The sequence below is a fragment of the Struthio camelus genome, chromosome 8 (assembly GCF_040807025.1).
Source record: "Struthio camelus isolate bStrCam1 chromosome 8, bStrCam1.hap1, whole genome shotgun sequence".
NCBI lineage: Eukaryota > Metazoa > Chordata > Aves > Struthioniformes > Struthionidae > Struthio > Struthio camelus.
The window spans coordinates 31,052,894-31,079,923 of NC_090949.1; the positions used below are offsets into that span (position 1 = coordinate 31,052,894).

The following is a 27,030-nucleotide window of genomic DNA, read 5'->3' on the forward strand; positions in this document are numbered from 1 at the left end:
ACAGCTTGTCCTGATTGCCCTGGCAACTGAATGTTTCACACACAACTGTAAAATAATTATGTGCCTTCGGGTGACAGATTTAAAAAAAAAAAAAAAAAAATGCAGGTGCTCACTCGGACACTGAACTGTCTCCATGCATTTAAGACTTGAAAATAAATTGGAAAAATACATTCTGGGACTATTTCACTTGCATAACCAATTGCTGCGAGAGCTATTTATGTTTTTTCTACCTGTTCTTGGCACAGGCCTTTTGTATGTTAGGAGTGGTTTGACAGTTGAATGAGATCATGTTTGGATCCGTGCCCTGGAAGCTGAAAATGCAGAGTCACGGCTTGTGAGGACAAGCCTCAGCTGGGAAAAAATAGAAACGTTGCCCTTGTGTTCGCTGCTAATACTGCGTTGAAAAGTAGAACTTTATAATGCTTAGTATGCCTTAATATTTACCTCATCATTCCTTGCTTTTGCATACAGCACTGCTTTTTTCTTTTTTAATACATTTAGCAATAATCATTAACACATGGACCATTCCTTTAAGATTAATAAATGACCATCTGAGATGAGCTGATGGCCTGAAACTGTGCCTGTGGCTATTTGCTCCTGTTGCTCGTTAATTCAGGGTTGAAATAATTAATGTTCTTGTCAAATGACACTAAACAAATAGCTGAATCATCTTTGAGTGTGTTAATACTCACAGAAGTGGGACATGGAAGTGGATACGTGCCTGTGAGAGCTGGCCATATCCTCACGTACGATGCTCTGGGCTGTGCACGGGAATCACTGATCAAGACGCGCAAACGTAGCAGCCTGTGGGGCTGTCGGCGCTACCTGATTCGAGCCCTATTAACGTTAAAGTTTATATATAGAGTGCACCAACTTCAAAGGAAAATGCAGAAGAAATCGCAGTTACGCTGTCGGTTGCGTTGCACAGAGCCGAGGCCGGGCAGACGGTAGGATGGTCGTGGCAAAGCCAGGTACACACAGAGGTTTTTACTGTGTTTCAGGAGCCCTAACGTATGGCAGGCGTATGGAGGGTGCTTCACGTATCTGTGAAGCTTCGCATATCTGTGGCTTTCTGACAGGGTAATGCGGAAACATGCTTTTAAAAGCAATGGTTAAGCAGTTGCAAAACCCAACATTGAAAATACCCTTTTGTCAGCCTCGGAAACCTGCTGGCTGCCTCTGCACAATCCCGGCCCCTGCTGCGTTGCCTAGGTTCAGTTTCTGAGTCATATATGTTGATCGCAGGGGCATCCGCTTTGCGTTAAGAATTCAGATGCAATTAAGAAAATACAAAGGTTTGGATCTGGCTGCAGCATCAGACTGCCAAGGTGTGGCAGCTTCCTGCCTGAGCAAGCGCTTGGGATTGGAGATGGTTTTGTTAAAAAAAAGTAATTAAAGTATTTTAAATTGAGTACAGAGTGTTGATCAAGTAATCCTAACTGTAACGCAGATTAAGTTTTGGAACAAGCCCTGCTGTGGTGGGTTACGCCTGCAGCCAGCGTGTTCTCAAAGCCGGTGCCACGAACCCGCAATCTCTCCGCTTTAGGCAGTTTTTCTTGCTTTCTGGTTACGCAGCCGCAGGTTATCACCTGGCTTGTCTGTCTCTTGAAGCTTTTCTGTAATAGCATGTAGACTGTCCCCCACCCCACGTCATCTATCCTTAGTAGGGCAGTCCGTTTTCTCCCCTTTCTCTAGGGTGCAGAAGTTTGCACTGTTTATCAAAGTCCCACTGTCTTAAATTGTGATCTGCTGTCTGCCAAATTTCCCCAAAATTGCTCTCTCTATGTTGCTTCTTCTGTGTGTGGGTGTTTTTTTTGTTTTGTTTTATTTTTTTTTAGGCGGGACCTGCTCGTGAGAAAAAACAACTTGTCCCCTTTCAGACCTCTTCTTGATGCGTGCTTCTAACTGGGTGGCTGCAGGAGTGTTTTATATCCTCGCATGGGATAATACCCCAGGCGGTGTTATCAACAGCTGCTGTTGATCTACCTGTTTGTTTTCGTTATCTGTGTTACTTCTTATCTTAGACTAAATTGACACGTCCCAGAAGGCCTTACACAAGGGCGATATTCTCCTTTCAGCTCTGACTGTCGGTGTCTGTTTAAGTCCTGTTTTAGCAGCTTGGTGTATTAGGACTTGAGTTTGATGCTACGGTTAGGAGGTATGTTGAAACTTGTTTCAGGCAAGGCCATTAAGTCGCCCTCTGCCCGGCCTGAGAAGGATGCTCGCCGCGTTGTTGGAGGAGCCACCGGGATGGCTGCGTGGTACTCTCGATTTTTTCGTTCTCTCTGGCTCTTACAAACTGGCAGTATTTGAGCAGAGGGTAAGACTGTTAGATTTTTTTCCAGCCAACTACTGGGAAAAGGATAGAGATTTTACCTAAGAAGATTCTCATATAGAAGAGGCTGGCCGGCCCTGTGCACGGAGCACCGAAAGGAGCATGCGAACAGGCCAGGGTCTGCTGAACAGCCCTCGGGCTCACTGAAAGGAGCAGAAACGGGGACAATAGGGGTGGAAGAAAGTGCCTTGCTGAGATCAGAAAGAAATACGTTTATTTATCAGTAAAGCCATATACTTAGGTCAGTAGTTCAGACCTGCATTCAAGATGAAGTACTTGCCAAAACAACAGCATACACTGATCCTAGAGATGAGATCATCCTGCACTTGATTTCACTGATCTTTTGGTATCCTGCTTGCTATACGCTTTTCTTAAAATACCCTTCTAGTTCTATATATGAATCTCCGTAATATGTCTTTTCTATGTTTTTATTGTAACGAAAGCATTGCTTTCGTTACAATTTAAATATACGTATACACATTGTATTTTTACATATTTGAGTACAGCCTGTATTTATACTTAACCAGTTGTCACCAGGTCCGTTACTTGTGCCTTTAGCTTATGTCCATCTTCATGTTTACTCTCTGTGTTGGCCTTTTGTCCCCAGCCTTTCTTCTTTACCTAATTAGAGCTGTTTTCTATAATTTTGCTACCTTGTGCCTGAAGTACGCAGAAAGGCTGTTCTCAGAATTTCTTTCAAGCTGACCTAATTCTTGCCAAAAGACGGGTTAGCACTTTTGTATTAAATCTTAAGTGTTTGTTGTCAGGGTTTCAGACCTGGCTTAAGCCCCCGAAAGGGACACTGCTAGGTTTTCCTCCTGGCTTTGTGTTCCCACCTTTTACGGTCGCTACAGCGCTTGCACAGTCCGTAGTAATTGCTTGTTTGCTTTTTATGGGGTTCGGAGCCAGACGGACCAGCGCCCGTACAGCCAACCGCTGGAGCCAGAGCGAGGGAAGCGGCAGGACCAGTATTTTGGAGTCAGCACAATTTTGGATCAGTTTGCGTCAGCTGCACCTAATCCCCGGGAGGTGAGGGAGCCGTGCTGAGGCTGCCGAGGTGGAAGCGCGACGTGCTGTCGCGTGTTCTCGGGGCGTCTGCGTTGCCCGCCTGCAGCTGCCACCGCGCTTACGCTCTTCGTAGGGCGCCTGCCTGTCCGGTAACCCAGAGCGAGCCTCACGCCGGGCTGCTGTGAGCGGTGCGGTGCAGTGCCCTGGGGGCCACGGGGTGGCCGACGTGGGCTGAGCGCGTGAGCCGCTCGGAGGTATGAGCGAGCTTTAAGCCTTTTTGTCTGCGGAGGTTGGTCAAAGCGCCTAAGAGAGGGCCTTGGGTAGGTGTGGGTGGGCGCCTGGGGCTGCAGGACGCCCAGGGAGGTTGGGACGGAGCCTTTCGCTGCCGCGTGAGCAGGGCCTGGCGGAGGGAGGCTCCAGGGCGGCTGCAGGCTCAACACGTTTCCTGGGATGATCCATACTAGTATTCTTAACTATTATCTCTTTGATTTATCTTATAAGCGTATTTCACTGACTGACGTTTTACGCTCTCTAGAAACATAAACGTGCACCCGAAGGAGCATGTGAGTGATTTTCGCGTTTTTCTGTACGGACCACTAGCAATCTGGCAACTTGTTCACCGTACGTGCCGGTGCTTCCCTCGTCTCTTGTGCTGGAGTGCAGCCTCCCAAGAAACGTGTTAGCTGGATTTGGTTGGTTGGGTTTTTTTGCAAGTGTCTTTACTTGATGCCACTGTGGTGATTTTGCCTAGCCAACAGCTCCCCCGCAGTAGACGCCTGGGCCGCGGGAGGTTTGCTCGGTGTGCGCCCTTTGGCCCCTAGCGGAAGAAACCATCTCGTGGAGAGATGGATTTCTTTTCAGCCTCTCCCACTACCGACTAGGACCAAGGGCCTCTTTCCCCCCCCCCCCCCCCTTTCTTCCCAAAACTTCAGGGTTTTATTTGCTGTTAAATCATCTGCTCATTTCACCAACTACCATATGTGGTAGCTTGAACCATACGTGATGTGTTTAATATAGTTACAGCATTATAACAACTGCCTCTGCTTGCCAGGCCTAAGAAGGGATTTCTGCAAGGATAACCACTTGGTGCAAGTAGGAGAGAAAAAGCGCCAGCAGCACAGACGTTGCGGTTTGCTGGGGTCGGCTCATTTGTGTACGTGCGCTGCTGTGCCACTCTTCTCCCACCAGCTGCACCAATGACCGTTTGCCCCTTCTGCTAGATTTTCTCCTTGCCCAGCCAGCTGCTTTGCTTCATAGTCTTTGGGATGTGCAAGCCCCACGAGGCTGCGTTTTGTGAGCAGGTCTCCTTAATGTAACGTCCAGGGGGCAACTGTTGGCGTGTTGGCTTTGCTCATTGCAACAGCTTGATGGAAGAGCATGGATTTTTGTAAATTGTTTACAGATCCTTTCCCCTCCCCATACAAAAATAACCTCTTAAAGTAAACAGCACGCTAGGAGCTGTGGTAGAAGGGCTCCGTTCTCTTACAGAAATTGTGGCCTGATGCGGTGAGTGGGGCTCTGCCTGGAGATGGAGTCGGGTCCCTGTGGAGCAGTGTGACGGTTCGGGACTAGTGCGAATGTTTTGGTTAAGTGGTAGGTGTTGAGGGTGGCATCTTTCCAGAAGAAAGGCCCATCCTGATGTGTGATGGGATCAATAGAGAAAGGAACAAGGAGAGCTAAAACTGATAAGAAGCTGGCGAATGAAAATTTGTTTAGTTGAAGTGTACCCAAGGATAAGGTCCTGGAGCCAGAGAAACCTGCTGTGCAGCCTGGAAATATAAAAATTGCATGGTTGCATCAGGAAATTGTGCTTCTAGGGATTAATTACTACTTTTTAATTACTACGTTTTCCCTACAGCTCCTTGCTGCTCTTTTGTGTTTCTGTTTGCGCTGATGGTTAATCAGATTTCAGAACAGCAGGTAACTTACCTCTGCAGCGGGAGACCAGGTGTTTGCACTGGCCAAAGTGAAAAGGGCTTCAATAGTCAACTGTTAATCTGTGCAGCGGACGGCCTGTTTGGTTTTATGTGACAGCACCTGTAGGAAGCTTGAAAACAAAGTCCCATTTTCAAGTGACTCCTGCCGCTATCTAGGAAAGCAGCAGGGTCTCATTGGAGCCCTCCCTCCCCGTGGCCCAGCCTCGTCGTCAGCAGCAAAGCTCTGCTCTGGCGACAGGTCGCGTTTCAGAGTCGCCAGCCAGCGTTTGCTTTTTTCGTGGTGCTTCCCCTTTGTAACTCAAATGCGTTTTTCAGCAGTTTCAGTGGATTAACTGTAAAAAATGCAAGGGACTGTTTTACAGTTTTAGTAGCAGTTTAAATAAAGCTACTCCATCAGTGCAGAACCACCGTGGCTCTGACCAAAAAATACCACCCCCACAACAACATGGCTCAAACCAGTTGTTGCTTCTTAACTGGTGCAAGCAGCTGGAGAGAGACATGCAAATTCCTTTCCTCCATTGCAAACGGTCGTCTTAGTCCGTTGTTATATTAATTACCTACCATAGTTACAGGTCCAGTTCAGAATTTGCACTAATCTTTACATAAGACTGCACCGGTAGGAAGCGTGTACGAAACTAACCACACATGCAGTGAAGAGGGGTTTTATTGCTCTTCCGGCTATGGACCAGTTAAGATGCTAGCGCGCACATTTATTTCTGCATTTTTTTTTTAAACTTTAAGCAGTTACGATACTAATTAAAAGGGAAAACTGAGACGTGAAATGTTTTATGTTGTGGTTTTTTCTCCTTCGGTGCTCTCAGACTTAGCAATGAAAACTTCAAAGGAAAATAAAAGTAAGGTGGCTTGTTCAGAATCATCACAAACAGTTCACGTAAGCTTTCTCCAGCAAGCCGTGATAGCAGAGCAATCCCTTAATAAATCTTAAAAATGAAATACGCATTTATTGTCTTAAAGTTCCAGATAAATCAGGCCTATCTTTAAAATTTATATTGTATGATTAATCCTTGTAGGGAGAAATGTGAGGATCCTGAGAAATGCAAAGAGTCAGAGACGTATTTGATAGGTGAATATGTATTTAGTAGAGTGGTGCAATGAATCTGTTTTGAAAAGTATTATCATTTGTGCATTTGTTGGGAGAGAACTACTTGTGTCTTCACACTGCGTACCTCAGCAAAGGACATCGAAGTCTTTGGCATGTTTCAAAATTTGGTAAACAATCAGTTACAGTTTTACTTAATATGGTGTTAACTTAACAGTTAATCTCTTTTCCGACTGCATTACTCTTAAGGGAGTCAGGTCTCCAGACGAGCCCGTTCTTCAGATCCCAGCCGATCTGGGATTGGCTTTCGCGTGCGTGTCGGTCTCGAACCTGGCTGGCTGTCCTAGGTGACTTGCGAATGGCGGAGGTGACAGGAAGGAGTTTTTCCTTCAGAAGGACTTTTTAGTGTAAGTGTTCAGCTATCGCAGTTATTTAAACTGACTGCCCACCTGGAAGCAGGAATATGAAAGATTGGGTAACTATTTCATTGCATTATGTTTTACAGCAACTGGTATTCAGCTGTATAAAGGGACCGCTTGCTTCTGTGTGACAAGAAAAGGGTTTTATAGTTGGCAGACTGCTCATAATATTCGGAGGATTATTAAAGTAAGCCGTAGTTGCAGTATAAAGCACAGCGTAATGGTGAGTGGTTTTAAAGTAATGTGTCTTGGGGGAGGATATTATTTCAGAACGTGTATTAACATACGGAGGCAGTTAAGTTTTTTTACCAAAATCAAAATGGCATTTAGAGAAAAGGCCTCTGGACCCTTATCCCAGTTTGTCGCTTATGAGTAATGAAGTAAGGAGAAAAGAAAATTCTGTAAAGTTCAGTGAAGATTTTGCAAAAAACAGAAAATGCAAGATTTTTTTCTTGTTTTTTATCACCTCCTGACTTGTACGTATGTAAATGGAAAACCGGGAAGCAACAAGGCTGAAAAATCTCTGTGGTGATAATGAGGGTTGTAATAAACTGTAACGCTGCAGCATGTTAGTGCTGCAGAAAGGCCGGTCCGTTTTACAGAGGAACGTTTGCAGGCACCAAGCTGGTGAGCACCAAAGCATGGGCGCCTCCACTGCACTTGTCCGGAAGCAACGCAGCTGCTTTCTGGCAACACGTTTCAAGAAAGATATTTGCATATTGAAGGGATTTCAGCGAAGAGCTGTGGGAACAACCGGGGACATGCAAACTGAACTCTTATATGTGCATTAATTGATTAGTCAGCAACCACGTGGAGCATAAGCTCTCTACCTACTGGTATTTGAAAAAGGTGGTAAGGAAAAGCCCTGGCTGGAGTTGGTGCGGAGGAAGGGAAGGTTTGGGCGATGCTGCGAGGAGCATGGGCGGGCACCCGGCCCCCCGCTGCCAGGCTGTGCGCGCTTGTGGCAGTTGCTTAACGTGCTTAATCATTCGTTTGTGACACCGAGAAGCTTGGGGTGAGAACCTCTGCTGAAAACTCAGCCTCTAGTTCCGCTAATAGGTTGGTCTCTGGGGGAAGGATTTCCCTAGCGCAGAACACGCAACCCTCCCGGCAGAGCTAAAAATGGCTTGGAACTGGCTGGCGCAGCTGTCCGAGGGCGATCGCAGCCTCTCGTGAGAATTAACGGAGCTACTGAGTGGCTGCAGGCTTCACGGCCCATCTCATAGTCATCAGTGCAGGCAGCAGGCCCGTGGTTCTGGGCTGCAACCATACCAGGGCGTGCCGTTTCGCTGATGGAGCGTGCAAGTAGAAACGTGAAGTCTGGGCCTGCTGGGTGATTTAGTTCTGAGCCCCCAACAAGTGGGCTGTCCAGTGCAGTACCTGCCACTTGCTTTCTCTTGGCTTGTATCTGTCCATATTCAGGGGCATGTCGATGGCAGTATTGCCTTGCTTTCCGTCTGAAATGTCAACATCAGATTAGATCTCAAGTCTCCGTGCAAAATATTTTGCAATAAGTACAAATATTAAAAACATGCTTGCCCTTCCGAACCTTTAATTCTCCCATATTGCTCTTCTGTCTTTAGTCAGTGCATACCTGAATTCATGATAGAAATTATCTGGCCAATTTTTGTTAAGCTTACAGAAACAAATATTTTCATTTGTTTGTATTCTTGTTTTGCTTTTTATGAATTTAGTGGGGAAAAGGCTTGTTTTTATGCAGTTAGGCAAAAAAAAAATCTGCGATTTTTGCAGCACTGTAAGAAAATAAAACTGATGTTACTAGACTTGCCTGACTTTTTTTTTTTTTTTACTTCTAGTTTAGGAAAAAGACAGAACCAAACCATGCATCCAAGCTATAGTAATATCTGTGTGTGTGCGCTTGTATGTGTGGTGTTAAGTATCATTTAAGATTAAAATTCACTTTACATTTCAAATAGTGTTTATCCCCCAAAATATGTTTGTCCCTCTGGGCAATCACGAGTAATCCCTTCTTTTGAAGGGCAGAGAGATCTTTGGATATGTTACGAATTACTTGTCTCACCTTTTACCTTCCTGTAACCTTTCTGAAAGGATTTGTGCATGTTGGTGCAAGTATTTAAAAACAACAACCAACCAACCAACCCCCTCATAACATGCTGCTGATATGTGGAGTAGAGGGATCTTAAAATAAGCTTTATCCAAGGATTAGGAGTTCCTGATCTACCACTGACCTGCTTTCAGAGTATTAGAAATTCATTACACTTGCTAGAACAAGATGAAAATGCTATAAACCAAAAGAGAAGCAGTTTTACAGCAGCATAAGTAACCAAGATAAGTTGCATTGATAACAAAACTTCAAACTAGAAACGATGCCTAATGAAACCTCCTTTTTCCAGGAGAGAACTCCCAAAACGTGCTTGGGAGTCCCCACGCAGCCACGTCGCCTGGGCCTTTTAAGCAGTCTGCAAAAATGTCTGTGTTTTTTCACTTCTCATGTGAATAAACATCCAGATCCCATGTTTGATGGTTCCCCCCCCCCCCTCCGGCCCCCCCCAAAGGAGGAGGAGCCGGGGTGAGATAGAGACACAAACCCGGCCGTAGTCCTCGACTCTGTTCTTTAAGGCCTGGATAAACATTTGGAAGGAATTATTTCTGTGCTGAGAAAGCCAGGGAGGCTTGTACTGACACCACCTCCTCTGAGGGTGAGTAAAAGGTTGTGTATCTCCAGGACTGAGATGTTTCATCCATATTAAATTCATATGGGGGAAAAAATAATTAATTGATTAAAGCAAATTGAGTGCCAGAGAGTGATTTTTCTTTTTTTTTTTTTGTTGGTTGACATTTAATATGTGGTTTTGGTTATTTGTTTTGGCCTTTTTTTAGTTTTCTGCATGGAGGAACAGAGCTAACATGAAATTTCGTCTTTGCTTGATATGTCAGACATCTTTATCAAATGATAAATAACACAGACTTTGGCTGGAAAGTCAGTATGTCATAATTATGTCTGCAAAAACATTTTTCCATGGTAGAAAGAGAGAAAAGTGAGACAAAAGAGCAATAAATTCATGCTCCTCTTTGCAGTATAATAACCATTAGTTGGTTAATGTAATCTTTTGCACATACATAGACAGCCAAGGGCCTCTAGCTGCAAACGTAACGTGGCTGAGGCCTCGAACCCTTCCTTGCTCTTGAACAGCCCTGCTGGAGCGAGTGGGATCTCCTGCATTAAAATGTGGGGTGATAAAATTAGCCTTTATCAACTGTGAAAGAGGTGCAGAGGGGGTGACAACCCCACACCGGTGCAGGGCGTCACCCTGTCCTTACGGGTTGCTTGAAATGATCGTTTTAGGTGCCCAACTTCCAGAAACACTTTGGAGGTTTCGTTGTGGGGAGAGCAGGGGGGCAGCCACGGGGGGGGGATGTCTGTCCGTCCATCTGTCTGTGCGTGTGTGCGACTGGGACTATGGGGGAGCTACCAAAGCCTTGCTGACTGATGGGTTATGTTTACGATCTAGCTGGCAGAGTGCTTCCTGCAAGCTAGTTCAGCTCTTATTTTGACCCCTCTGTAAATGGCAGCGTGCCTTTTGAAAGAACTGAGTCAGAGAAATCTGGGTTCTCATAGTCTCATGAATAAATAGTTTGAAATATTTTTTCAGAATAATACAGATATGACAGGCCTTTTCTTAACATCTCTTGGAGGAAGACTGATTTGAAAAGGCCATTGTTGGTGTAACCTATAATTTGACTCTTTGCAATGCGTGTGGTTGTGTTTTTTGTTTCACTAGCACGTCTTTATACAATGGACAACTAGCTCAGTTTGGGCAGGCTCTTAGTAACTGGAGAAGAGATTAACAGTACTGTCAGCTGCTGGGCGTTAAGGAGGTGCACCAGCACATCGATATTGAGCTGCCCCTCAGTTTGCAGTAGCAACGTATGCATTTTTCACAGCAGCTTGGCAGCCTCCCCCCTCTCCGCTTGAAGACAACCTGAGACAGGAAGCAAAACAGATGAGGGTTTCCATACGATGTGGGTGTTCAGGAAAGCCGCCGAGTTCCTGGCACGCGAAGGGGCGCTGGCGCGTCCTGGGCACCATCAGGCCATGTTCGGCCGTCCTCTGCGGGGAAGAGGATAGCGACGGGACAGGGGCCTGGAGTAACGTAGCAACGAGCAGCGAGGAGCAGCGAGTGGCTGTAAAAGACTAAAACAAGGGGGAGAGAGTTCTCCTTATTTGTCCTTTAGATGCTTAAAAGTTGTATTAATTTACTGTCGAAAACTTAATTCAAGCAGTCATCAGTTGGACAGCATGATTAATTTCACATTTTGGAGTTGTCCAAAATGTATGGTTTTAACTCACAACAGTCTGTCTTAATGAACCATAGCTTCCTTTTGCTATATAATTTATGCTGCTTTGCTAGACTTCTGATCTAGCCATTCGCTATCGATTCATACGATTGCTCCTTTTATATGTTTTAAGAGTTTCTTCATCTTTTCTTCTTGTTTTTCTTTGCCTTTCCTAAGTGATCCTTATGTTTCTGTGCAATCGCTTGCAGGTGTAGTTCCTCCTCCTGACCTTACTGGCACCAATCTGCGCATTGCATGTAGGTATTTATACTTGCTGCCCCTTTTGTAATGCAGCGAGGAGGGTGCAGCTGTGTCCAGCTGCTGTGTGTTATGTGCATCTTTCTCCGTGCCAGAGGACGGAGCTCACGCTGGTGTCCTCTACATGTAATTGAATAACCGTGCTGCCACAGAAGTACAGCAAAGCATTTAGTGTAAAAAGTTACTGATAGTTTGTGGTGTGTTGTTTTTTTTTTTTTTTTTTTTTTGGAATCAGGGCTGAATCATCGCTCTCTTCCCACCTTCTCATAAACCCTCTGAATTCTGTTGGGAAACGAGAAGGGGAAAATCCTAGCGTAGTTAAATTAAGGGGAGAAGACCATGGATTTTTACCCCACAGCAGAATTGCAAGTGGTAGTATTAAGAGAAGAAGTGCCAGACAAAGTTGTACTTTTGAGTCACGTTACCTGTGAACGAGGAATTCTGCTGCTGGGAACCTCCGGCATCGGCGAGCGAGACGCTGCGCGTCCTTCGGGATGGTTCTTCTCTCCTGGCCTTCCGGGGGGCTTGTAAATCTTGCAGGTAGCTCCGGTCTTACCGCTGGCCGTCCCTACTGGCACGAAGGAGGAAAGCCTTTAACAGGTTTTACAAGCTCTGTATTACGTGTGCGTTAAACCTTGCCTATGGAATTTGCCGGGTGTTCCTGTCAGCCGCGTACCGCAACGGGTCGTCGCCTTAGCAGCCTCAGAGGCAAAGCAGGGAAGAGAAGAGGGAACTGCAGTGTTGCTCCTGCTCTTTGCAATATACGGAGAGGAACTCCCCCCCCCCCCCCCCCCCCGGGTGTGTGTTTGCATTACCTTAGGTTGGTTCTGGCCACTTGCCGCAGCAGGACGTCCCACGTCACCTTCAGCAGCTGCAGCGAGCGCGAGGGTCCCCTCCACGGGTGCAAGGGCACAAGGCCGGCACAGGAATTTAACGGGCCCAGGCAACTCCGTGCAGACACACGCGTTTCCGAAGGTGGTGGCGGCGGCTCTGGCAGGCGGTGAAAGCCTGGCGCTCTCCCGTATCAGTAACGGCAGAGCGGGGTTTGGAGCTGGGAGCTTTGCTGAACGCGCCCTGTGCCACGCCAGCGCTTCCCGCTGTGCAGCCTCCTGCACTCCTGCCATCTGCTTAATTTGCAACACTGTCCTCTGAAACGCGCACTTTAGCTTTTTCCAAAACAGATTAATCAGTGTTGCTGTGCTGTTGAAACAACAGGTTTACTTTCAAAACATTCCTGTAAGTATAATGTTTCAGTTTAAGAGGCACTGTTAAAATAGGCTTATGCAAGAAACTTTCTTCCCGTTAACATCTTCCCGTTAACAGCAGATTTATGGTTATTAGCCAATACTGTCCTAATAGCTCCTGTTCAAATTAGTACTTATTTCCCAAAAAGGTGCTTTAAATGTATGTGTTTAAAAAAAAAAAAAAAAAAAAAAAAAGGACCATAGTAATATAAATTTCAGCCTAAATATCTGATCTCAAGTTCATTAGTTCATTAAGGTTCAAAAGAAGTCTCGAGAATGTGACAGAGGAAAGAGTGCACGACATCTAAAGTTGTGGGGATTTTTTTGGTTGGGAAATCTGTATTCTAAATATATGCCAGTTGAGATTCAGCTTGGGAGAACTTGTAAAAGCATATTAATGAACAAGAACAAGTGTAAAACTTGAAATACTAATTTAACCACTTCTTTGCATTGTCCTGGTTACATTTTTAAGCATGCAAGAATTAAATCTACAGTTCCGGACTGAATTAAATCTACAGGTCTGGACTGCTGCTTGGGTGGCCTAAAATAGTTCACATCATAACTTTTTTTAATTACAGAACCAACAAAACAGTCTTCTCTAAAGCTCTAAGATTATACACTGGCCTTATCTTTGCAAATAATTGTTCCTAAGTGTAAAAACCCAAGTCTTTTGCTACAAATACTTGGGCCTCTTCCTTAGTCATTACATTGTTCACTATCTACGGATTGGCCAAGTGCCTGCAAGGTTTATTATTTGCCTGTTTTCATGTGGTGGTTGTGCATGCGTTGACTCTCTGAATGACTCCTAGGGACAAAAAGCCTTTGCAGAGAATAGCCAAGAATAGAGCCTTGCCAGGCTTCCTAAGACGTTGGCCTTACCCTTTTATCCCATTCTCTGTATACTTATAGTCCACAATCTGCAAAGCAGGATTGGGAAATCCTACAGACATTTGTAGGATTAAGAGAGGAACCAGTTAAATGTATTGCCTATATTGTGCGAGGAAATACTAGGAAAGCAGTTTTTTTTTTTTTCACCTGAACTATTTCAATTTTAGGAACAGGTCCCTGTTCCTGTTTATCATCCAACTCCTAGCCAGACGCGGCTAGCAACACAGCTGACAGAAGAGGAACAAATCAGAATAGCGCAGAGGATAGGCCTTATTCAGCACCTACCTAAAGGAGTCTATGATCCTGGAAGAGACGGCTCTGAGAAGAAGATCAGAGAGTAAGTTACAGAAATTTAACTGAGCTAATCTGGGTGACGTGACATTGCCATGGGACAGCTGATCATGTGAAATAACTTGTTCCTTTTCCCTTGTCCTCCTGTTTTTTGTCTCACTTTCAGAGAGTAGAATTTGATGCATCTTTCCGATAAAATGGTCGTGCACAAGTCACTTTCCTTTATTCTTCTTTGCTTTTCTGTTACAAATTAGACTTACTTTCCTCACCCATGTAATGCCTCGCCTTTTAGGATTCTTCCCTCTCTGTTGCCTCTTCACGAGGGAAATAATTTCAAGCTGCAGCTGCTTCCTCACCTGTACAGCTCCCTTTTCCCGTCCTGTGGCGCTGTCCCCTCCCTGCCCACTGACAGCTTCCTGGCCTCTGCTAACATGGGAACGTGGGTGGCATAGCGCAGAGGGAGCACCAAGAAAGCTAGTGCTGGCGGCAGCGTTGATGGAGCTAAGGCGGCCTCGCAGCATCTGCAAGCAATATCAGTTTGACACAGAAATAATCAGGGTAGATGTTATTCCTCTTTTACATTTCCAGTGTGGTAACAGCATTTTAAATGTTTTACAATTTTTTTCCCCCCCTAGATGTGTCATTTGTATGATGGACTTTGTTTATGGGGACCCCATCCGATTTCTGCCGTGCATGCACATTTACCACCTGGACTGTATAGATGACTGGTTGATGAGATCCTTTACCTGTCCTTCCTGCATGGAGCCAGTGGATGCAGCACTGCTCTCATCGTATGAGACTAACTGAGCCAGGGTTTCTCTACTGAACCTTCAAGGAGACCATCCATCTTATTGGGTTTGATCCTTTTGTCATTCAGCCCAAAGAGCCAGGAATTAGGAATTAAGATCATGCACAAAATACACATTTCCTAAATAAAATAAATAAAAATTATTTCCGAATGGCTGCAAATATTGGAAAAAACATAATATTTTAGAGACTATAGAAAAAGTAGGTTGTTATTTTTAATGTAAAGCCTTGACCCACCATTGTCCTTTAATGTTTGTTCTTACACTCATATGTAGGAATTGTGTAAAGTGTTACAGCAACTGTAAATGTTTAAACTGCGTGTATCCAATTTTATTAGCAGCAAAATAAGAGTATTTTTTCCTAAATAAAGTAACCCGTTTTGTTCTGATTCTTTTCACAAGTGCTGGCATTTGGGTCAAGGCTTTATTCAAAAATCTACATTTTATAACACTGGCACAAAGAAATAGTTTTAAGCTTGTTTGCACAGTTTTTTTTTCTCTCCATTGGAGATGGAATTCATTGCCTTAGGTCTTTTAATAGTGTGTTGTTATTGTTGGGCTGGCTCTGTGCTAGAAAAACAGTTTATTTATAACCTGTTAAAAGTGCTATATTTTGTTTGCAGTTAGGAATATGCAGAATTCAAAGTGATATCCTAGCTTGTAAGCAAACTGAGATGCATTATCCCTTTTCTACAGGTGATGCTAAATATGAAGATACGAAACAAGCCCTACACTAAAATTATGGTTTCATGGTTTTTAAAACTTGCTTGGGTTTTGATGAAACAGTGGTCCTTAGACTTTTAATATATTGCCTTTAACTTGATCAAGTTAAAAGTGGGCCAGATGGGCAACAACTGCTATCACGATTGGGGGGGGGGGGGGGAAGTATTTGGAACAAATGTAGTATTAGTGTTGATAACTTACTCCACTTTTTTGTTCCCTAAAAAGGGTTGGTTTGGATCATAGCAAAAGGATACTGCATCTCTTGTTCCTGTAGTTCTTAGGTTATCAGAAGTTAAGAATAAACATACTGTATCTCAGTCTCCTGTATTAAATGTATCTGTTAAGCCCTGCTGGCTGACACATCAGTCCACCAAGCAGAAATGAAATCAGATGTGAGAAGAATATATTTTATGTTCTGCACATAAAAGCAAAGTTTATATAAACACAGAATTTCATAGTAGCAATTGAGTGGGGAGCTAGTACTGCTAAAGCCAGAATGACAAAATTATCTAATTTCTGCAGCAAAAAGTATTTGCTTGTTAAGAGATGGTCTAGCAAAGGCTGTAGCTGTAAACTCCTCTTATCCACTTAGCGTGTTTATTTTTTTTTTACTTAATGTTCCTTACTGTGACTTTTATATGTTCAGTGCAACCCTGATACATTGAGATGTCTTGGTCTTGCAAAATGAGATGCACTCTCAAGTTAACCACAACAAATCAGGGATCATTCTTGATTGGTTGAGAGAGAGATAGATATATATATATATATAGTTTGAGTGCTTGGTCTAAGACGTTGCATTTAAAGAACCAAGTACTTTGAAGACTCTGTGTGCTTACACTATAGACGAATTATGCATGTCATGGATAACTTTTGAAGGGTTGGTCAGCAGAATGTAGAATCAACATTTTGGTTTATTTATTACTCCTGCTGCTGACAGCAACCTGCTCTCTTAGAGAAGAGCTCCAGGTAGTGTTCAGAAGCAAGTTAGAGCAGTTCTAGATTCATTGAAATTGCTACGCATTTAGCTGGGCTCAATTTTTTGCTTAATTCATACCTACTTCATTACATTGAGCAAAATCTGAGAAGGCAGACCTGAAGTTGTGCAATATTTGTCAGTGGGAAATCATGGTTCCTTTTCATCATTCCATGTGTGTTCTTTTGTGTCCTCCTTTTTGTCTGTTTTGTTTTTTTTGTTTTTGCATAAAACATAATGTTCACGTAAAATATTAGTTTCTTTTCTTTTATCTTGCTGAAACTGGCAAATGAACAATTTTAAAAAACACCGTTGTCGTGTTGGTATTGGTCTTTATTTATTACAAGATTTGACTACAAAGATCTGAAAGAAATATTAAGTGACTAGTTACTGAGCTGAGTGCTTTTCTAGGCACTTTGTATAGCTGAACTATTAACACTGACATACTTACTGTGCTAAGAGTTAAAAATTACTTTTAGTAAAATACTTGTTAAGTTACAAAAAGGTTTGAAGGGCTAAAACTAGAGTTGATTATAGAAGAACATTCCAAAAAAAAAAAAATCAAGTTTTAGCTTAAAAACAAATGTGTAAATATAATGAATAAATCAGTTGATTTTTTTTTTCAAGTTTTTAGGTGTAATGCTGTTCTGGATGATCTCTCATTCAAACAAGTGATTTATCTGAACTTAATGCAAACGATGTGTAACCTGAGCTTTCCAGTCACCTGAGTTTTAGCTTCAATTGTGAAACTGTAACAGTCTCTCGACTCCACCACCTGTAAAATGAGGATGATATTTGCCTCCTGTCTTGGAGGTGTCTAATAAATTACTTACTTACACTTCCAGCACAAGAGGCAGTGCATTTACAGCACGGCTGTTTCCTAACCAGTGTCTAGTACAGCTCAGTGGCTGAATGCAGCAGGGCAGACAGGCCCGTAGGTAAACGTCGGCAAAGTATTTTGAAGAAGGGGAAAACAAACACACAAACAACAACAACAAAACCCACCTCTCACAGTTATACTGTGTATAAGTAACCGGACTGTAAATGCTGTATTTGCAGATGTGTAAGCTGCCTTCAGGCTTAGCAATAGTCATCACGTGAAGGTAAGAAAAAAAAAAAAAAGGTTGCTTTAAAGCATTTCATAGGTGTTAACGTTCTATCATGAAATTCAGTGCGATACTTCATATTTTAGAAACTGTACCTGGCAAAGACCAGCACACTGGCCCAGCCCCGCCCTCCCCCCCCCAAAAAAAAAAAAAAAAAGGACCGAGCGGATCCTCAAGCGCAGGCCCCTGGCGTTTCAAACAAGCCAAGAAACATCGCGTTTGAAAGGCCCTGTGCCCCTCGTCACTGCCAAACACCACGCTTCCTAATAGCAACCTGCAGTCACCCTTAAAAAGGCCAAAAGCTGAACTAGAAAGTAAGTGAGGAGCCAGGCAGCAACCAACAGCCAAGATGCTTGCAATAGCAGGGATATTGTTAAGTTATAGTCTCAGATTACAGGGGAAGTGGATTTTTGTCTCACATGGCAGAAAAAACATTCCCACAAATGTGAGGCAAAAGAAAAAAAGCAATGATAAGTAATGGGTACTCAATTCTATAATCTTTATGTTTAAAAATGATTGCATGCTACTGGGATTATCATTTAAATAATTTTACTTCTAAATACAATAATCCCTATTACTTACTGTCATCGCATTATGTAAATCTGAGATAAACATTAAAATTCTCCCTTTAAAAAAAAAAAAAGTCCAGAGAATTGTTAAAGTCTGTGAAGGGCTGGAGTTGTAAAAAGGTTTTTTAACTGAATAATATTTTAAAAGTTCCTACCCTCCTGCAGCTTCCCAGGGTGAAAAAACAATTACGTGTTTGGCAAGCTTACAGTCTTGCAGTGCTAGACATTGTACACTTACAGGCTAAGGGATTACAAAATACCTGAACTTTAACTTGTCACAGATTCAAGCCTTGATATTTCCTGTCCTTGTGCAATCTTGGTAAAGAAGAAAATTCTTCTGACTCAGAGTTAAAAAAAATAGATGGTTGAAGCCTAAAATACGGGGCGGCTCATCAGTTAAAGCCTGCCTCAAACTGACCTTACAAAGTGGATGTCAGTTAATTGGAAACAGAGGTAATTACAGACATCTTATGAGTGCGTGCGTGCACGCACACACGCATTTCCCCCCCCCCCCCAACCACCATTACAGGCACCACATTTTTATTTAAAACATGTACTAGTTGATGACCTATAAAAACATTGACCCCCCCCCCCAAAAAAAAATCTGTCCAGAAGAACACTTCTTGATTTGATACCCAGACTGAAAATTATCTTCAACAATTAACTTTCCCTTTTATATAGAATTTTAGCTTTGAGGAATATCATTTATGCTAACCATCCCTTGCCAATTATCTTGCATTTAAAGCTATTCTGGGATAGGAATTTGGGGCTTTGGCATTCCTTGTATACAATGCAGTTTATGCCGTTTGATAAAAAGCATAGTCTACAAAAGCATTCGTTTGCTTTAAACAGACCTAACACTATTTACATTCTGCCAGCAGTTTGCTCACACTATCCCCCTTGCAGATAGATAGCCTCAGAACAGCTAAGGAAAAACTGCAGAGCTGAACCGCTATATAATGGAAAAAAATATTTGTGAAACCGCCTGTATATTTTTCTAGCAGTGCAAAGGTATGCATGTGCCTTCCTCAGCCAGAGGGGCCAACCAGATTACAAACAAACAAACAAACTCCCAAAACGCTGTCCTCTAGAAATGCCTTCATAAACCTGGTCTTTGCAGCCTCAAATCCTGGAGATTCATTATTATTCTTGTAATAAAGCATTCCAAAGAGACCTGGGCACACAACAGTAAATGTTTAAGCTGTTACACATATTAGGTGTACTCTGGCTCTCTACATCAAATATTTTTTCTGGACGCAGCAGGCCGTATCTTGGGTTCTCACTGCAGAAGGACAGACACCTGGAGCTTCTTAGCATCTTTTCCCTATTCTTCTGCCACACACCTGTCAGTGGTGGCTGCACGGTCGTGCTTGTACAGCTCCGCTGCGTGTTGGAGATGCTATTCCTTTTTTGCATCGTTGCATGATAGCAGCAGAGGCAGCCTTTACGCAGGGCCACAATCACAGATGAAAAAAAATCTATATATTGCATCTATGGCACTAATTCCAGCTTCAGCACTAAGTAGTTCCTTACCTCCGCCCCGCTCCTTGCACTGCAGAGCACAGTGAGCGATCAGAACTGTCTACAATATTGCAACTTCGACTCCGCTTTCTCAACAGATGAAAGGCTCAGATCTGAGTTATGTGCCTCCACAGAGGAAGTGAAGTCCTACAGGACCTACTTGGGTCCAGGATGCACACACTGCATATCCTGCTCAGGGTCGCTTGGGAGAAAGAGTAAAATAACTGGAAATTCTGCAAGGTGCTTCTCTTGAAAGACGAAAAGTGTCTTGAGCGAAGCCAGACCATAGGCTACTAGTCTGAATCCCATGAAACTCTCAGTCTGCATTTTCTTGGTAGCTGTTGTTTTAAAATACAAACCAAAGTCCTCCTTGAACCTAACAGTTATACCTCCCCTTTCCTCTTGCCTTCTGGTAACTGCCTTTTCCCTTTCCGGACACTTTGGTAGGGATAACATGAGATTAGACAGCTCTCCGTCAAAAAGGATTTGCAAAAGTGAGAAAACTATCTGGGCAGAAAGGACTCTTTCCACCTACAGAGCAGCACCCTCTGACGGGCTGGGGCAGGGATTCCCATACTGGAACGATGCAGAGCGCAACTCTGTGCTCGGACCTGCTCATTTCCTTGTCGACTTCCAGACGGAATGGGAACCTTGGCCCCCACGGAGGGCTCAAGGAGGCCCACGCTCAGCGAGCGAGCATCCATCTCGGGCCCACGCAAGCAAAACCGGACTCTTCATTAACAAGCGGCTGAACAAAGAACAGGCTGCTGCTCTCCAACACCACAGGTGTTGAAGCTGTCCTCTCCGCACAGTTGCCAAACTTCCTTGCTAACATAAATGATCATGATGTTAATTGGCTTAGACACTCCTAATTCTCTGGCTGCTTCTTCTTGCTCCACTGCCAAAAGCAAAGTGCACGAAATGTAGGCACGCAACAGCAGCAGAGACACAAAAGTGGAATCTATGTAAACCATGGACCCCAAACAGCCACAACTACTGTATCTTAAGTGATCTTTAATCCAAAATCCCTCGACAATCTGTATTCCAGCAGCTTGACTGTGCAAAAGTTTAAGGGACAAGTAGCATTTTTGGTAAGCATTTAAACAAAACATTACCTATGTATGTCACCCAAATCACCATTTTTATAATAACTTTAGTTATATTTTCTTGATAAAAGGCTGTGAGCAAAGTACTTCTATCAAGTATTTTTCATCACCGGCACCTAGTAGTTATAATCTTTCAAATTCACAGTCTATGAAGTCATGAAAAGGTGAAGATATCTTAATATATGCAATTTACTTGATTATATTGCTTTTCTCAATAATAAAAAAAATGTCAAACACCATTAAAGAGAGAAAAGTTTTTTTTTTCCTTACAGTTACGATTTACTTTTTGGCATAATTACAAACAACTGCATTTAGTACTAGTTGCCACCTGCGATATAATTAGAAGGGAAAATCCACAGCATAGAAATAGGTCTTTCTGCAAATTTTTCTGCATTTGCCACAGCAGTTTTGAGTCATTGTTAATGGAGAAGTTTGGAGAGTTAAAAAAAATTTACCCAATTCTGCAGAACCGAATAGCATTTTCCACTGTCCAAGTCAAAAACACAGGGCCTAGATGCCTTGTTTATACGTAACAGTAACCTTTAGCCATCGTCGGCTCCCTCACTTGTACTGAATGTCAATTCAGTAGATTCAAACACCAGGTATTTCCTCTAAAAGAGCTGGACATTATGGCCCCTTCATGAGGCTGATTACTATTTGGATTAATAGGTCAGAAACACAATGTCAAAGTGAGAGGTACTACTACACCACCATTCATCCGCAGACCTGAAACAGTTGTTACAGTACTTGACTAACATGGGATAACATGTTTTATGTTTTTTTTTTTTTTTTTAAATTGAAGCAGCCAAAAAAGACAGGGGGCTGGGGGGCTTGGGAATGCTCTGTTTCATATTCTTTCTGTAAAATTGCCAAGGACAGTGAAAGCAATTGGAATTCATCACAATCCATAGTTTTAAATAAGCATTTTGCCTATGTCTAGCCACCAATGAAAGTTAAGTAGGTTCAGAGATTTAAAATACCCAGAAAATAATGGAACATAGCCTAGTTCTACAAAAATATTGTTGAATTTGGAAAAAACACCATGCATAATTTTACCACAATGCAATGCCGATATTTATTAGCTCTGTTCATAAATCTTTGAGATAGGGATTTACTAAGCTTTTAAGAAAATATTTGCATTTGGCTTTTCTTTGGTGCATTTGAGGCAAACCTAGGGAGCATCTTAAATTTACAGCCTCTTTTAAAAATACTTTATGGTGACAAGTCACTGAGTTAAAATACTTGCCATACACACTGCATATTATCACAAAAGGGTAGTTGCAGAACATAACTAGAGAAGAAGCAAGTTCATTTCTAGTCTGTTCAGGTTTTCAGATCTTGCTCATCGATGACGTTTCCAACCACACTCCTGTAGAGCAGTAAACAACATGACTCACCTCTGGTTATCTTCTCCTCTTCCTCCCAGAGGGGGGACTGTGCGGAATGCATTGTTCTGGTCATTTCACATACATGCACATTAGTGCTGTGTTTCTATGCTGGAGAAGGGAAAGAAATGCATCTTGCAGGTGGAACTCGGGGCTGCGAGGATTGTATTTCAAGTCTTGGGGGTGCCTTCTGCATTCTGGGACTGACCTCTAGGAAAGCTTTGTTTCATGCACAGGAGCATTACTTTTACTGCAGATGCTTCTGTTGCTGTCATAGCTATCAGGCCATAATCTTTTAGCTGTTTGGAGCCAGGCCTTAGATCAACTAGCAGAGAAGTAAAAAGGCAATGGATTTAATACAGAATTTAATGCAGAAAACTGTGTGAAAAGGGAAGAAAAGTTTGATGCGATCCTGTTTTGTGCTGCTGTTTTAAAAAAGGCAAAGATTCCTAAACAAAGTTTTGAATGCTGTGACACTGCAGTGTAAATAACCTGTCAGAGCGGGACAGTCTTTAAACTAACCATCCATGACAGAAGATATTAACTGTAAATCATACAGCAATAGAACTGCATATCTAGAATGTATCAAAATGTGTTCCTACGTTAGTGGTTTAGTTGAAAAATCATAAGTTGGTGCTTCCAAATAATAGAAATCGCATCATGCTTGTGAATTCATCAAAATACTCTCCCTTCTGGTCACCAAGAAAACCTGTGACCAGGCTCAGCTTTGCCTCACTGTTCTTCATCCAACAGATTATCTCATCTAGTGTTAGTTATAGGAGCTAGGTGTCGATGCATACCTAGAACTCAGCATAAGCTGCTTGCTGCTGACTTTTGAACCCATACCGCCCTTTGGTTTAATGAGAGACTGCACATACGTGAATTCCACATGTCAGATCTAATGATGGTGGTCCTCATTTTACTGCTTTTCCCTTCCTTGCCACTACCACTTTTAGATGATGCAGCGATATCACACAGTGAGTCACAGAAACAGCTGCAGAGATCCAGGAAACCAAGTATGAATTTCTTCTCCTCAGCTACTGACAGGAAACCACTCACCAGTGCTACTAAACAAAATACATAAAAAAAAAAAAAGAAATACAATATATAAGTTTTATGATCAAGGTCCTGCCAAGTGCCGAATACTATTTTCTGCTATATGAGCTAGTAGTTTGTCTTTGGTTAACTACTTTGGCTTTAACGAGGACAGAGAGAGTTGATACCAGCAGTTATTGGCTAAAACCACAGAATCACAGAATCGTTTAGGTTGGAAGGGACCTCTGGAGATCATCTAGTCCAACCTCCCTGCTCAAGCAGGGTCACCTAGAGCATATTGCCCAGGATCACATCCAGACGGGTTTTGAATATCTCCAGCGAAGGAGACTCCACCACCCCTCTGGGCAACCTGTTCCAATGCTCTGTCACCCTCACAGTGAAGAAGTTTTTTCTCAGGTTCAGGCCTAGTACGTGGAATGGGTTTCTCAAGCATTAGTCGGACTATAAAATGTCTGAAAGTGGAATTAATCTTTCCTTCTGCAGTTGAGCTATTGGCTATATCCACCTGAAGAAGTACTTATGTTTTGTGAATGTTAGGTCATCCTGGACTTGATTCCATTAGGATATCCACTATTTTTTGGTAGGTGAATATAATGAACTCTAAAGCTGTTTTGGAACTTCTCCAACCAGTTCTGCTTTCCCTAATTCATTGTACTTGACAATCCAGACTGATGAACCAATTTACGATTCTGGAGAGCTCCTCTGGGAGGACTGCAGCAGCTTCAGTAAAAGCAACAGGAAGATTCTCCAGCCTGAAAGACAATCCCAGCACAGACCTTCCAACTATCATTACGTTACTTCCAGGCCAGACTGACACCTGGATTTTTGCTTACTAGCCAGGGAAGAGCATCAAAATGAAGCACATTCATGGACAGGGAGTAAGGGTGGGCCAGTCAAAAGTTGAAGGCTAATGTACAGTGATCACATACCAGATCCTCCACTCCTCCTTCTGCAAGCAAGATGTTATTTTCCTTTAGTGAGTTCAGAATATTATAGTCCATAAGTCCTTGTTGCACCAGGAAGGTGAATCTTTCCTCTTGGTTGGGAGCTGAAAAGTCAGAGTGAAAGGACAGACTACTCAATAATGGCTAACAACAAGGTCCTCAATGGAGATATCAAAGCTGGAGATCAGGTCCACGATACGACTGGTGTCTGTGCTGGACCAAAGATGATGACGACAGTCTTAGAATTTTCACCTCTGCAAAGAGTCAGGGAAGTTGACTGCATATTGCACAGTATTTGTTCTTTGTGCAATGTATCTGACAGCATAAGCGAAACTCGGATGTGGGCGAAATTTCAAAGAGCATTTCAGTGGCCCTGAGAGATGAATCTACAGTCCCAAGGATTGTTCACTTTCTGCAGAGTACAAGTTATGCTAATTCTCATGGCAATGCTTGCTCCAAAGATGCTTAGATTGCCAAAGTATATGAAAAGGACACAACTGGAAGAAGAGGCGTTATATGCATGAAGTAGAACAAGAATCTTTTTTATTATATACAAAGAATGGCTGAACTTTTACACTTAAATTTTGATGCACGATGTGTAAATGGTGTAATTGTCTGTACTGAATTTTATTTATGATTATCTGAACTGAGAAAGTCACTTCTTTAAAAAAATGCATTCTTCATCTGTGATTTTAACTTGGGAAGACTGTTATGAAGGGTGCCTAGTTTTAAGACAATGCAAGTTCCCGGTGTTGAGGAACAGGTAGTTCTATCTCCTTGCACGTGAATTTGCATGATAAAACAATGTCATTTTCCTAGAGAAGGTAAAAGCAGAGTTATTAACTGTCAATTTTCTCTTCTGCTGGGAACAGTCACTTGAAAAAGAATATTCACCGCGAGATACATAGACAGGAGTCTTCCTGACAAACATCTCCATTGGAGAAAAAGGCTTGTCAGAGGACTTCCCACCTCCAGATATCAGAACAGGTCATGGGGAAGAATCTCTTTCAAAAGGGAGGTAGACATCTGCCCCAAAGAAACCCAGGAGTAGAAGCATGGAGCTAGCCTCGAGAACAGTAAATACAGTGCAAATTTGTGTTATCGCTGACTACCAGTTTTGCAAAAAAAAAGTAGCAATTCTATGGCAGACAGCACTGGAAAGAGGAGTCAGCCCTTTGCTCTACCCTCAATCCCCCTCAATGCACCTTCCTCACAGATTCCCCCCAAAAAAACAATAAAGACCAAAAAGAGCAAGTGTTCTTTTTTATAAAAGGCAGAGGGCTATGCCAAGAGAGCTTGCTCCAACACAGACTTCCTTACAAGGAAACATTGCCATACGATCTCTTTAAACATGGACGTCTCAGCTAGGTAAGCCTAAGAACAATCATTTTAAGGAGTCGTCGACTGTCACAGTAACTTTGTATTGCCTTACAGCCAGTGCCATATTGCTATTTCTTCAGTGACCTTCAAGGACTTGTGCTTTAAATATGACATAAATTCCAAATCACGTTCAGTCTAATGACAGAACTGGTTCCTAAGGTCCTCCCATTTTGAATCTTGTCAAAGAAGAAGTGATACAGTTTTACACCGTCGTCTTCATTTGGGTTTTGTTTTGTTGTTTTTTTTTTTCCCTAAAATCCTTGGTAGACTGTAAATTATTCAGCCACTACAAATGACAGGCTTGACATGAAGACCAAATTAAAGAAAACGCCAAGATACCTGCACGAGAGAGACCATTTTCCTCACCAGCAAATTTCGTACAGCAGTGAAATAAATGAATAGTAAAAGCTAGTAAAGAGAAGCCTTCTATGCACAACTGGAAAGGCCCAGGATTCAAAACCGCTCCCTGCTATGCTTCTTGAGCGCTGAGATTTTCTCACATCATTTCAACTACATAGGTACCTGGAAAAAGTGATGCTTCCTGTTCAGCTGCTAGCCATATGAATTCAAATGAACACTTCTAGCTAACCCAGATTAACTCCGTGAGCCTTAAAAGGTTTTTTTCAATTTTTCTGCTTATGTTCTAGCTTGCTTAGTAAAAAAAAAGGCACACATGAATGAATTACACGAGTGAATTACACATGAGTGAATTCACATGAGTGAATTACACAGATGTAGGTATTCGAAAAGCCACTTGTTGAAAAGAAATATTTTAAGGGTTAGGGTTGGTTTGAGAGTTTTTTTGCCATGTTATTACATTAGATTTATATCTCACGCATCACCTTTAAAATTTTAAATGATTTGGTTTCTCACTGACTTGGAAGAGAAGGAAAAATAATTCTAAAGTGTCAGTAATTTTCTGCACCACAGTTTGCAAACAAACAGGACATCAAAGAAGAAAAAGTTACGACACTGCTGAGGCTCCAGAGCGCATTCCGTTTTCTGGGATGGATTTGGCTTGGTGCAGGGCAGCTTGAATTCTGAAATGTGTTCTTGTTTCCATGGAGTAATTCTTGTAGCTTTGTCTAAAACAAAAGCAGATCCACTACGATGAATATATATATTTTAAACATTTTCAAGTTATCTTTATATTATTGTTCTAAGCAAAACAACTGCAGACAGCAGAAAGCCTTTCTTCACAAACTCCTTTGTTGCCTACTCTAAAATACAGGCATGTGTTCTCAGCCAAACAATGCAGCTCTTTGTTCTTTATTTGTAGTTCCGCTGTCTGGAAATTACCAGGGAAAATATAGTTCAGAAAGAAATTGAATCTGTTCCACTCAATCAAAATATTGAGTCTATATTAAACACCCATAACATCCACTTAGTTTACATTCAGAAATTAAATATTTTTTCTTCCCAAAGTATCACTGACAAATTTGGAAACAAACATTTTCAGGATTTTTTCCTCATTTTAATAAGATAGTCTGTGCTAAGGGCAAGGATTTAACCATTTTGCAGCAGCAATATGAACCTTTGTTAGCTAGAGTATGGAGAGGAATGAGACCAACAGCCACTGCTAACTGCTAAGCAGTATCGAATGAAAATTACAATGAATTGAGAATTTATTCACTTTTTAAGTATAGTAAAAAAGGGATAAAGACTTTAATTGCCTATATTTGGTACAGTGGTAAAGGGAAG

General features: G+C 42.5%; 2 protein-coding genes across 8 annotated transcripts in view; one reads left to right on the forward strand and one right to left on the reverse strand.

The window, feature by feature from the left end:
* Positions 1–14,967, forward strand: part of RNF11 (ring finger protein 11) — a 33,248-nt gene extending 18,281 nt beyond the window's left edge. The window contains exons 2-3 of the mRNA XM_068953108.1: positions 13,637–13,806; positions 14,396–14,967. Of these exons, the coding sequence (XP_068809209.1) occupies positions 13,637–13,806; positions 14,396–14,567 (342 nt within the window). The 3' untranslated portion in view covers positions 14,568–14,967. The remainder of the gene's footprint in view (positions 1–13,636; positions 13,807–14,395) is intronic.
* A 3,601-nt stretch (positions 14,968–18,568) lies between these two features.
* The window catches only part of TTC39A (tetratricopeptide repeat domain 39A), a 53,624-nt gene continuing 45,162 nt past the window's right edge, over positions 18,569–27,030 (reverse strand). For 3 of the 7 annotated variants that reach the window (XM_068953105.1, XM_068953106.1, XM_009683232.2), the window contains one exon: positions 24,476–26,414. In XM_068953105.1, the coding sequence (XP_068809206.1) occupies positions 26,294–26,414 (121 nt within the window). In that variant the 3' untranslated portion in view covers positions 24,476–26,293. Of the gene's footprint in view, positions 23,017–23,382; positions 24,054–24,475; positions 26,415–27,030 lie in introns of those variants that run through there. The other 4 variants (XM_068953103.1, XM_068953104.1, XR_011142608.1 and 1 more) reach the window with 3 other exon arrangements.